Source organism: Terrapene carolina, unplaced genomic scaffold (assembly GCF_002925995.2).
Source record: "Terrapene carolina triunguis isolate 2854851 unplaced genomic scaffold, T_m_triunguis-2.0 Scaffold430, whole genome shotgun sequence".
Taxonomy (NCBI): Eukaryota; Metazoa; Chordata; order Testudines; family Emydidae; genus Terrapene; species Terrapene triunguis.
In genome coordinates, this window is record NW_020664781.1 from 1,406,030 (window position 1) to 1,417,368 (window position 11,339).

General features: G+C 43.4%; 1 protein-coding gene across 1 annotated transcript in view; it reads left to right on the forward strand.

Moving 5' to 3' along the window:
* Nucleotides 1–11,339, forward strand: part of CLPB (ClpB homolog, mitochondrial AAA ATPase chaperonin) — a 135,227-nt gene that overhangs the window by 76,608 nt on the left and 47,280 nt on the right. The window contains exon 7 of the mRNA XM_026658360.1: nucleotides 485–582. Within this exon, the coding sequence (XP_026514145.1) occupies nucleotides 485–582 (98 nt within the window). The remainder of the gene's footprint in view (nucleotides 1–484; nucleotides 583–11,339) is intronic.

Consider the following 11,339-nt stretch of genomic DNA (forward strand, 5'->3'; position numbering starts at 1 on the left):
CTGTTTTTGTAACTCACAAAGAGATTAGTTGCCCCGATGAAGAAGAACCACTGCTGAAATGCAGCCACTTCTGTGGCAGAAGGCAGCAGCTGTTTAACAGGCCACAGCAATCCAGACAACAGTTCAGACCAGGAAGTGAAGAAGAATACCGTATCCAATTGAAACTGCAGTAGTTCCATGGAGCTGCCATAGGCCCAGTAGCTGGTGCTTTTATGAAGCTGTGTTTTGTTTCGGGCACTCCATGTGCTTTCATCATCACAACAGCTTTTCCCTGCCAAGCCGATCGTTACAGTGACACTCTCCTTTTGTTGTTCCCCTGACATCCCTACGTGTGCCGGTTGTACATTGTCCCTTTCTGATCGGAATACCCCTCAGAGCAAAGGTTAGAAGAGGACACTGGGGAGCGTGGGGGTCGCAAGTTGTGCTTCATGTTTATTCTGCCCCATGTTTGAACTCTGATCCCTCCTTTTCCCCCTGCGATCAGGTGCCAGCCCCCTGCAGAGGAATGAAATGGGGCACACACCACTGGATTATGCCCGTGACGGGGAGGTCATGAAACTTCTGAAAGCGTCGGAAACAAAGGTGAGTCTGATTCAGGTGACTTACTATTTCCTTTTCAGGCTTCAATGAAGGGGGCCTATTCCAGCCCCTACACCTTCTGGAAGGATATCTTAGCATGGTTATATCTCTGATCCTTTCAGTGTCTCTGGAATGACATGCAGAGTATCTTCCGAAATGACTTAAAGTTATATGATGTATAACTCAAAAGTGTTAGAATTACCTTCAGATATATCTGGGGCCACCTGTTCTGCCCCTTGTGTTGCTTTTTGTGGCTTATCGTTGAGAAGCATACCACAAATAAGATCACCTGTTGTCTGCTTACCCCAGTAGCCTCTAGGCAGAGTATGGTAAAATCAGATTGCTGTCTCCGTCTTCTCTTCTGAAACGCCTGGGATTTGTGAGTTCAAGACAGATCCTTGTATGAGGCCTCACCTAGCGGTTGAGTCTCAGAACTGGGATCTGGGAACTGCTGAGCACCAATCTTAACTTCTGGAATGGCCTTGGGCCAGTCACCTAACCTCTCCCAGAGTCATTTTCTCCCTCGATACAGTGGAGTCATACATACTGCACAAGGATGTGTTTGTAAAGGGGAGAAAAAAAACACAATTGCAGTAATTGACATCAGCAGTTGCAGTAAAGAGCCCAGGAAGTGAATAGGCCTGGAGCGGGGGAAGCTTGCAGTGCCATTATGTCCATTTTATATATGGAGACACAGAGAGGCTAAGTGACTTACCCAAGATCATACAGATGAGTCTGGCAGAGCAGAGAATTGAACTTGGATCTCCTCCATCCTTCTTCTCTTCCTTGTAAAGATAAAGCTCCTGGTCATTAGATAGGGAGAACTGACCCCAGTATTAAACAGCATTTAAAGTTATTAGGTACAAGTATTTATTAAAATAGTAATGACATCGTTATGAAGTAGTAATAATGATTTGTCCTTCTGGAGTGCTGTTCTTCCAAGAATCTCAAGTCCCCCAGTGCATTAAGCCTAACAACCCCCCTGTGAAGTGGGTAAGTATCAGTGTCCCCATTTTACAGATGGGGAAGCTGAGGTCCATACAGGTTAAGGCCCATGTTTTCAAAAGTGGCCTCTAATTTGGGGTGCCTCCATTTTTGGTTACCCAGCTTTAGACGTTGAATCTGCCGTCTTGAAAATGTGGGCCTAAAAACTTGTCTAATCTTGGAAAATGAGAGGTGTGTTAAACTATGTTAACTAGCCTGCTAATTACATGGTTTTAAGCAAAGCCTAGAATCTAGGGTAGACAAAGTAAAAACACATTAACTGTCCATGGTCAAACCTAGAGCCAAGGTCACACAGGAAGTCTTTGGTGGAGCTAAGAGTAGAAGCCAGGTCTCCTGGCCACTAGTCCCCTGCTCTAACTACTAGACTAATGCCCCGTCCTCTTGCGCTATGCACTGCTGTTACAAGGAAGAGCTTGAATGTGGCATTTCTCCATAGAGCTGGTGCTTCTCATATTAGCCCAGGGCATTGCTTGGAGTGAGCTGTAACAGTCAGGGCTGCTCTTTAGAAGTTTTAAAACAGAAATGTTGAAAACAAAATTCTTGAATCATTGAGAGGAGAAAAAAAATAATCTCTTGGTTAAATGGCCTCTGGAGTCCAGTGTCAGCGAGTGAGTAGATGGAGGAGAGAGAGGAGATAAATATATGTGGATGTTGCTGATGAAAATGATTCAGGGTGTATATAAAACATAAGTCTGTGCAGCTGGTTTGTGATGAATATTCTGCTGAGGGGGATGTGGTGGTAGCAGGGTTGCATTCCCACTCCTGCATCTGCATTTCCACTGAGAGTCTTTGAGAATTTATTTCTCATTTTAATCACAGTTGGAGAATGAATTGACAGGACTATTCACCAGATAGACATATCCCATATATTTTATTTACATATCCTGGTAACAGAGTAACAAGGAGTTTTCATATGTATTTTTAAATCTGTTTTTAAAAAGAATTCTGTGCATGCTTCTACTGTGTTATAAGAATCTTGTTTTATGTATAGACCAGCTGATTCATGTTGCTAAACAAGCTAATGAAACTTGAATGCGTTGCCAAACAGACAGGGCTAAGAGCAAAGGGATAGGCCAAAGTAGGTAAATAGGTGGTAAAGAGGCCAGGTTCTTGTGTGACTTTTATTGCTGGTGAAAGGTGGCAGATTAACAGCCCTGAAGACTGAAGTCCTTATATTTATCCCCAGAATAGGGGAAATGAAGGCATCTTCCCCAACATTAGCTTGATGGTGTGCCTCAGCTCAGTCACTGTGCCAGTTCTGTTCTTCACCTCTCTGCTGAGGCTGCCAGTAGGAAAGCCAGTACGGATTGATCGTTCTGGTGACTTCAGGCTTACCTAAAGCTGCACATCCCTGTCACAGCCAGAACTAGAACTTAGATCTCCTGTATCCCAGACATCTTCTTAAACCATTAGGCCCCCGTGTTCCTGCTGGCTTCTTCTTAGGCCATGCCCTTCCTGTTTTGGACATCCATACTATGCAGAGCGTCCATCTATGGAGTTGCACATCAAAGATAGAGCAGGATCCTAATAACCTCATAAGAAGCAACGATCTCGAGCCAAATTTATCCTTGCTGTAACAAACCGAGTTACTCCAGGGATAGATTTGGCCCTTGATGTGAATGAACTGCCACCCAAAATCTCCAAAGACTGGCATTACTTAAATAGCTTAGTTTGTATCCCTGACACGTTTTCCAGCTGAAAACAAATATATAATCCTAGTTTATTTAATCTTTTAAATTCCTTTTCCTGTAATGTAAAAGAGGTTGTGTCCTACACATGCCCAGGTTCTCTGCAGACATTCAGCCCCACTAGCAGCTGTGCTTTTGAACCTCTGTTCTTTGAATATTTTCCCGTAAATGAAATCGTGGCTGGGAGGGGTGCCATACTGGATAAAGAATAATAAAAGCCAGTGATCACAATTACCAGGCTCGTATTAGCAACTGGGAGCCAGGGATTGCTATCTCAAGGTGAGGTCTGACAAAGCTAATAGAGTGTCTCTCTTATTAAAAAGATGGGTTCTCCTCCTTTACATTTGGCACTATGTCGCAAGAACCTCTTAGCCCAGGTGAACCTAGGAGCTTTGTTGCCTCCTGCCTAGCACAAGAAGAGCAAAGTATCAGTCTCTGCATCTCTTTCAGAGCACGTAACAGTGGTGTAATCCACTTATATGGCAATGATGTTCCATAAAAGTTTAATCAGAAGAACTAGAGATCAGTTATCCGAGGGAGAAAACAGTCCCCATTCATAGCACTTAAACACGGTGTAATGAGGTGTCACTTTCACTGGTGGCTGGTCACCTGCCCAGAGAATATTTGACTAAAGTAAAATGGAAACAAGGTCAGGCTGTCTTTGTGATTTCCTCTCTGGTAGTGCCAGTATAGCAGTAACATGATGCGTGGCCGTGCATGAGCCCTGGCTTTCACTGACTGCCCCAGTCACTGATCATGGGAGTTCATTGGTCTCAGGGTGACAGGAAGGAGGCAAGCAGTGCAGATTAAGGAACAAGTGTGACTTGCTTTGTAGGGAGCCTTGTCCAGTCGTGCACAGGGAGAAAAATGGTTGGTGTCAAAAATCAGTGAAAGTTATGTCTTGCTACTAAACAGAGAGTGAGATCCTGACCCCCCACTCCAGCCCCTCTGTGGGTAAAAGGGCTGGAGCAGTGTGAAGGGGCTCTAAAAGCCCCAGTTCAGACTGGAGGAGGAGTCCTCTGGCACAGACACCGATGAGACAGACGTAAGGCTGCCTCCTTAGGACTGGTGCTGGTGTAGGGAGCGTGCCAGGGATTGGGGTGTGTTACGGGTCCGGTTGCAGTCCACAGCCCTGCAGACATTCAGGGCTGTGCTGCAGCCCATAGAGAAATCCAATGCTGAGTTACACCAGGGGCCTCTCCAGCCCTGGAACAGCCAAAAATTAGGTGGGCAGAAAGCCCCTTGAACCGCACATCCTCCTGGGCTGCAAGGTCTTTGCGGTGCCTCCTAGAGTCACAGCACAGAGTCACACCAAAAGAGCTAATGAAGGCAAGTCCCAGCACTTCAGTCTTTCCTCCCAAACTTCGACAGGTTGCTGTCATCAGCTATGTCAATGTCTCCGTGACCCTCTGCAGTCCTTGCTCTGCCATCACCCTTATGGCTAAGAGGGCAAGAGTTGTTTTCTAAGGCAGAAGTGCTGCACTTCATCCAACCAGTCTGGGGTGCAGGAGACTGGCACGAGCCCAGCCCTCTCTTGGAAAATCAGCTCCACCACATTGCAGGCCTTTGGAGCAAGAGTTTTGCTTCTGCCCCCAAATTTGAGACTTCAGTGTGTTACATTAAAAACAAAACAAACAATTAATAGATTCTAAGGCCAGAAGGGACCGTTGTTATCATCTAGTCTGACCTCCTGAATGACACAGGCCAGAGAACTCCCCCACAATAATTCCTAGAGCAGAGCTTTTAGAAAAACATCCGATCTTGATTTAAAAATTGTCAGAGATGGAGAATGCACAATGACTCTTGGTAAATTGTTCCAGTGGTTAACTATTCTCACTGTTAAAAACGTATGCCTTATTTCCAGTCTGAATTTGTCTAGCTTCAACTTCCAGCCATTGGATCGTGTTATACCTTTCTCTGCTAAATTAAAGAGCCCATTATTAAATATTTGTTTCCCATGTTGGTATTTATAGACTGTATTCAGTTCCCCTTAACCTTCTCTTTGTTAAGCTAAACAGACTGAGCTCCTTGAATCTATCACTAGAAGGCAGGTTTTCTAATCCTTTAATCAGTCTTGTGGCTCTTCTCTGAACCCTCTCTAATTTATCAACATCTTTCTTGAATTGTGGGCACCAGAACTGGACACAGGATTCCAACAGTGGTTATACCAGTGCCAAATACAGAGGTAAAATAACCTCTCTACTCCTTCTTGAGATTCCCATTTATACACCCCAGGATCACAGTAGCTCTTTGGCCATAGCATCACATTCGGGAGCTCATATTCAGCTGATTATCCACCACAACCCCCACATCTTTTTCAGTCATTACTGCCCAGATAGAGTCCCCCATCCTGTAACTGTGGCTGATATTCTTTGTTCCCAGATATAGGCATTTACATTTAGCCATATTAAAACACACATTCTTTGCACCCAGTTTACCAAGCGATCTAGATCTCTGTGAATCAGCGATATGTCCTCTTCATTATTTACCACTCCCCCAATTCTTGTTTCATCTGCAAACTTTATCAGTAATGTTTTAATGTTCTCTTCCAGGTTCTTGATAAAGATGTTAAATAGCATAGGGCCAAGAACCAATCCCTGTGAGACCCTTCTGGGACCGCTCAATGATGATTCCCCAATTACAGTTACATTATGAGACCTATCAGTTAGCCAGTTTTTCATCCATTTAATGTGTGCCATGTTAATTTTATGTCATTCTTGTTTTTTAATCAATATGTTGTGCAGTACCAAATCAAATGCCTTACAGAAGTCTTAAGTATATTGCGAACCTAGTGAGCAGCGAAGAGAGGAGACACAAACAGAGGGAGTTTGTGTGGGAGTTTGCCTAGGGGGAGAGCCCACAGAGTTTCTGCTTTTCAGGCTTGTACGAGCAGTAAATACATTATCTGAGGAGTCTCTTGATACATTACATGGTAGAAAAAATGGATAGTGAGGGATCTGCTGTTATGACCTGCACAGGATGCGCCATGTGTGTCTTTCTCCTAGAGGAGAGAAGTGACTTGGTCTGTACGAAGTGCAAGCTGGTCTCCATACTGGAAGCAAAGGTCAAAGGACTGGAGGTCCAAGTATCGACCCTGCATTGCGCAAGAGAAAATGAAGACTTCCTGGATAGAAGTCAGGATTTGGTACTGCGGGCACAGCATGCCAAAGAATCAGAGAGGGCAGTGGAGGGGGGACTGAAGAACAGTGAAGAAAGTTGGAAAGGAGTCGAAGGGGGCTGGCAGTTCCTAAAAGATGTAACACTGGAGGCTCAACATCAAGCTATTCCGCTGCAGAGGAAGGAAAAGAAGAGCAAGAGGAGGTCAGTGTGGCTGCACAAGGAGCTTTTGAGCTATTTAAAAAACAGGATACATACAGGAAATGGAAAGAGGGGCATGTCACCGAGGAAGTATACATGGGAATAGCACAAGTGTGTAGGAACAGAATCAGGAAAGTCAGGGCAAAGAATGAGTTCCAGCTAACAAAGAATGTAAGGGACAACCAGAAGGAGTTCTTCAATTATGTCAGACAAAAAAGAAAGATCAAGGATGGTGTGGGTCCCCTGCTCAGTGTTGAAGGTGAGCTGGTAATGGAAGATGATAGGAAAGCAGAGCTGCTCGGTACCTACTTTGCGTCAGTCTTCTCACAAAAAAATAACATGTGACTGGATAACTAGTGAAGTTACCACCGAAAATAAAGAAGGGATGCAAATCGGGATAAAGAACACATCAGAGATCTTCTGACCAATTTGAATGAATTCAGATCAGCGGGGCCAGATGCTATTCACCCAAGAGTACTGAAGGAATTAGCTGAAGAAATCTAGGAGCCACTGTTGATACTATTTACAAACTCATTGATGATAGGAGAGGTCCCAGAAGACTGGAGAAGGGCTAACCATCTTTAAAAAGGAGGAGCCGCAGAACAATAGACCCGTCAGCCTGACTTCGATACCTAGGAAGCTACTAGAGTAATGTATAAAACATTCAATTTGCAAATACCTGGAAGATGAAGCGGTAATTACTAGCAGCCAGCATGGATTTACTAAGAACAAACCATGCCAAACCAGGTTGATTTCCTTCTTTGACAGGGTAACTGGTTTGGTGGATGGGGGAATGCAGTGGACATAATATACCTGGACTTTAGCAAGGCTTTTGACACAGTCCCACATGACATACTGATAAGAAAGCTGGAGAAATGTGGGTTTGGTGGAACTACCATTAAGTGGATACATAATTGATTAAACAACCACAAACAAAGAGTAACTATTAATGGAGTGATGTCAGATTGGAGGGACGTCTCAAGTGGGGTTCCACGGGGATCTCTTCGGGGTCCGGTCTTGTTTAACGTTTTTATTAATGACCTGGGTGTAGGAATAGAGAGCATACTGATCGAATTTGCAGATGATGCAAAGCTGGGGGGTTGCAAACACTTTGAATGGTAGAACTAAAATCCAGAGGTATCTTGATAAATTGGAGAACTGGGCTGGGGACGAAAAAATGAAATTCAACAAAAACAAAGGTGGTACACGTAGGGAAGAAAAACCAAATACACAAATACAGAATGGGGGATAACTGGCTTGGCAGCAGCACTGCTGAGAAGGATCTGGGGGTTGTGGTGAATCACCACCTCAACTTGAGTCAGCAGTGCAATGCTGTTGCAAAAAAAGCAAATACAGTTTCAGGTTGCATTAACAGAGTCAGGGCCTGCAAATCATGGGAGGTGATAGTACCACTTTACTTGGCTCTGATTAGGCCTCAGCTGGAGTACAGTGTCCAATAGTGGTCACCAGTGTATAGGAAGGATGTAGAGAAACTGGAAAAGGATCCAGAGGTGAACAACAAAGATGATCAAAGGGATGGAATGCAAACCATAGGAGCAAAGGCTGAAGGAACCGGGTATATTTAGTTTGGAAAAGAGGAGATTAAGCGGGGACAGTCTTCAAATACTTGATAGCAATCTTCAAATACTTGAAAAACTGCCATAAAAAAAGATGGAGAAAAGTTTTTCTCTTGCCACGGAAGGCAGGAAAGAGGCAATGGGTTCAAACTACAGCATAGCAGATTTAGATTAAATCTCAGGAAAAACTGAAAGAACAGTAGGACAATGGAACAGACGGCCTAGGGAGGTTGTGGAAGCTCCTTCACTGGAAGTTTTTAAAAGGAGGCTGGCTAGCCATCCTGTCTTGGATCGTTTAGACACAACAAATCCTTCATCTTGGCAGGGGGTTAGACTAGATGACCCTGGCGGTCCCTTCTAGCGCTATGATTCTATATTATGTCAACACTATTACCTTTATCAGCCAAACTTGTAATCTCATCAAATAAAGATATCAAGTTCTTTTGACAGGATCTAGTTTCCATAACCCATGTTGATTTGCATTAATTGCATTCTCTTGTTCTTTATTAATCGAGTCCCACGTCAGCTGCTCCATTATCTTGCATGGGATTGATGACTGACAGGCCAAAAATTACCTGGGTCATCCCATTTACCCTTTTTAAATATTGGCATAACATTAGCTTTCAGTCCTTTGGAACTTCCCCAGTGTTCCAAGACTTATTGAAAATCAGCATTAACAGTCCCGTGAGCTTCTCAGACAGTGTTTTTAAAGGTCTTGGATGCAAGTTATCTGGACCTGCTGATTTAAAATACCTGATTTTAGGAGCTGCTGATTAACATATCCTCCCAAGATACTACTGGAATGGAAAGAGTATTATCATCATTGTATAATATGACTAGAATCATAGTTATGAAGCTTTTCTTGAGATTAAATCTGCCACAGACTACATCATCTGTTTCCCCTCAAATACAACAGAAATATTTATTGAACACTTCTGCCTTTTCGGCATTAACATTGATAATTCTACCATTTCCATCTAGTAATGGACCAATATAACTGTTAGGATTCCGTTTGTTCCTAATATAGTTAAAAAACTCCTTATTTCCTTAACTACTGGCCATGGCTTTCTCCTTGTGTCCCTTGGCTTCCCTGACCAATTTTCTACAATTACTAACTTCTGATTTATATTCATTACTATCAACTTCACCTTTTTTCCATTTGTTAAATATTATTTTTTTATTTTTTACAGCTGCCTTCACCTCCCCTCTCAACCAGATTGATTTTATAACCAGTGCAGCCTTTTCCCTCAATTGTGGGATTGTGGCTTTTGGTGCATCTAGTAAGGTGTTCTTAAATGATTCCCAATTGTCATTCACAGTTTCCTGATTAAATTCTTCCTCCCAGCTTTTTTGGCTCATAATTATTTTCAGCTTTATGAAATTTGCTCTATTAAAGCACCAAGTATATATATTACTACTCTGGACTTTATTCTGCTTACACCTTATAAATGTGATCAAGTCATGATCATTTGTACCTAAGCTACCATTAACTTTTAGTTGTGTGGTCAGTTCCTCTTTGTCTGTTAGGACAAGGTCTAATATAGAATTCCCTTATGTCTAATATAGAATTCCCTAACCCTAAAACACTTTTTGAATTAAGAAATTGTCATCTGTAATGTTTAGAAATTCCAAGTAGCATGAGACCTCCCGCATATGCCACTCAAATGGAAGTCTCTGATGATCGCACAGGTTATTTTTTCCCCTACACATTATAGATAGGTGCATAAGGAGCCGGTCATCCTGTTCCCTTGTATGATTTGGTGTATGTAGCAGACACCAACTAATACCCCATCTTGTGCTTGATCTGTTAGTATATGATCCATAAGCATTCAAGATCATTTTCTTCTGAGTTATCAGTGACTCAGAAACAGGTAATGCCATTTTTGAGGTAGAGTGCCCCTCCCCATCCCATTTTCGCTGCTCGATCCCCTAAATAGGTTAGAACCATTGATTTTAACATTCCTATTGTGCGACTCGTCCCACCAGGTTTCAGTAACACCAACTAGATTGAATTTATGTTCATAAATGAGCAATTTTAATTCCTCTTGTTTGTTACTCAGGATCCTAGCATTAAGGTAGAGCAAATTATTTTTTTTCTTTTCATGTCGTTTGGTTTCTTGATTAAGTTTATTCACAACATCTTGATTTTTGTGCTGAGTGCTCATATCTTCCCACTTTTTACCTCCCCTTTTGCTATTAGTTTAACCCCCTCCTGACTACTCTAGCCAACCTGTTCCTGTGGAGATTGGTCCTCTTTCTACTGAGGTGGAAACTATACAGCCCCCTCTCCCTGTAGAAGGTGGGCCAATGTTCCACAAAACCAAAGCCCTCTACCCTACATCACTTACCTAGCCAGCGATTCATTTTCAGCATCTTCTGCCTTCTGTTTTTCTGTGCTCGTGGAACAGGAAGGATCTCAGAGAAGATTGCTTGGACATTATTCTTCTTCAGCATGCTTCCAAGTCCCCTGAAGTCGTCTACTATCTGCAAGATATCCCGCGATGCAGTATCATTAGTGCCAGTATGAACCATTACCAATGGTTCCTTGCCCATAGACTTCAGAAGCCTATCCAGGCTTAGAGCACCATCTCATATCTTGGCTCCAGGAAGGCAGTACGCTATCCTGTTGTCTGCCTGTCCCTTGCAGAATGTTCTTTCAATTCTTCTGAGTATTGAATCTCCAGCAAGGACTGTATGTCTTTCTTGCACAGCTGGAGAAATCTTTGTGGATAAGCTTGATTTTCTTATAGGTTGGGCCAAGCTTCCATCCATACCTGTCCCATACAGCTATGCATTCTCTTGGACCAGCTGGATCTAGAGAGGTATCTTTGGTAATTTCCATTTTGAGGACCCAATTATTGATAAGAAACTTCTAGCTGTGTGGAATTCCTCCTGCTTCTCTTCTCTCTGATGGCCCCAGGCTGCCTATGCTCATCTGTCTGCAATCATGCACAATGCTGACATGACCTCTTGCGGTTATGAACTTCCAGGCCTCCTCTCTGACTCCCTCTCTCACTGATTCCTTTGTGACCAGCTCTATTCTGCTTGGAACCTGGGGTACTGGTATTTCCTGAATTTGATTGTCTAGGATCTCCTCAGCTTCTCTGATTCTTAGTAGCGTCTCAACTTGCCCCCCCCCCCCCCCCCCCCCCCCCCCCCCCCCCCCCCCCCC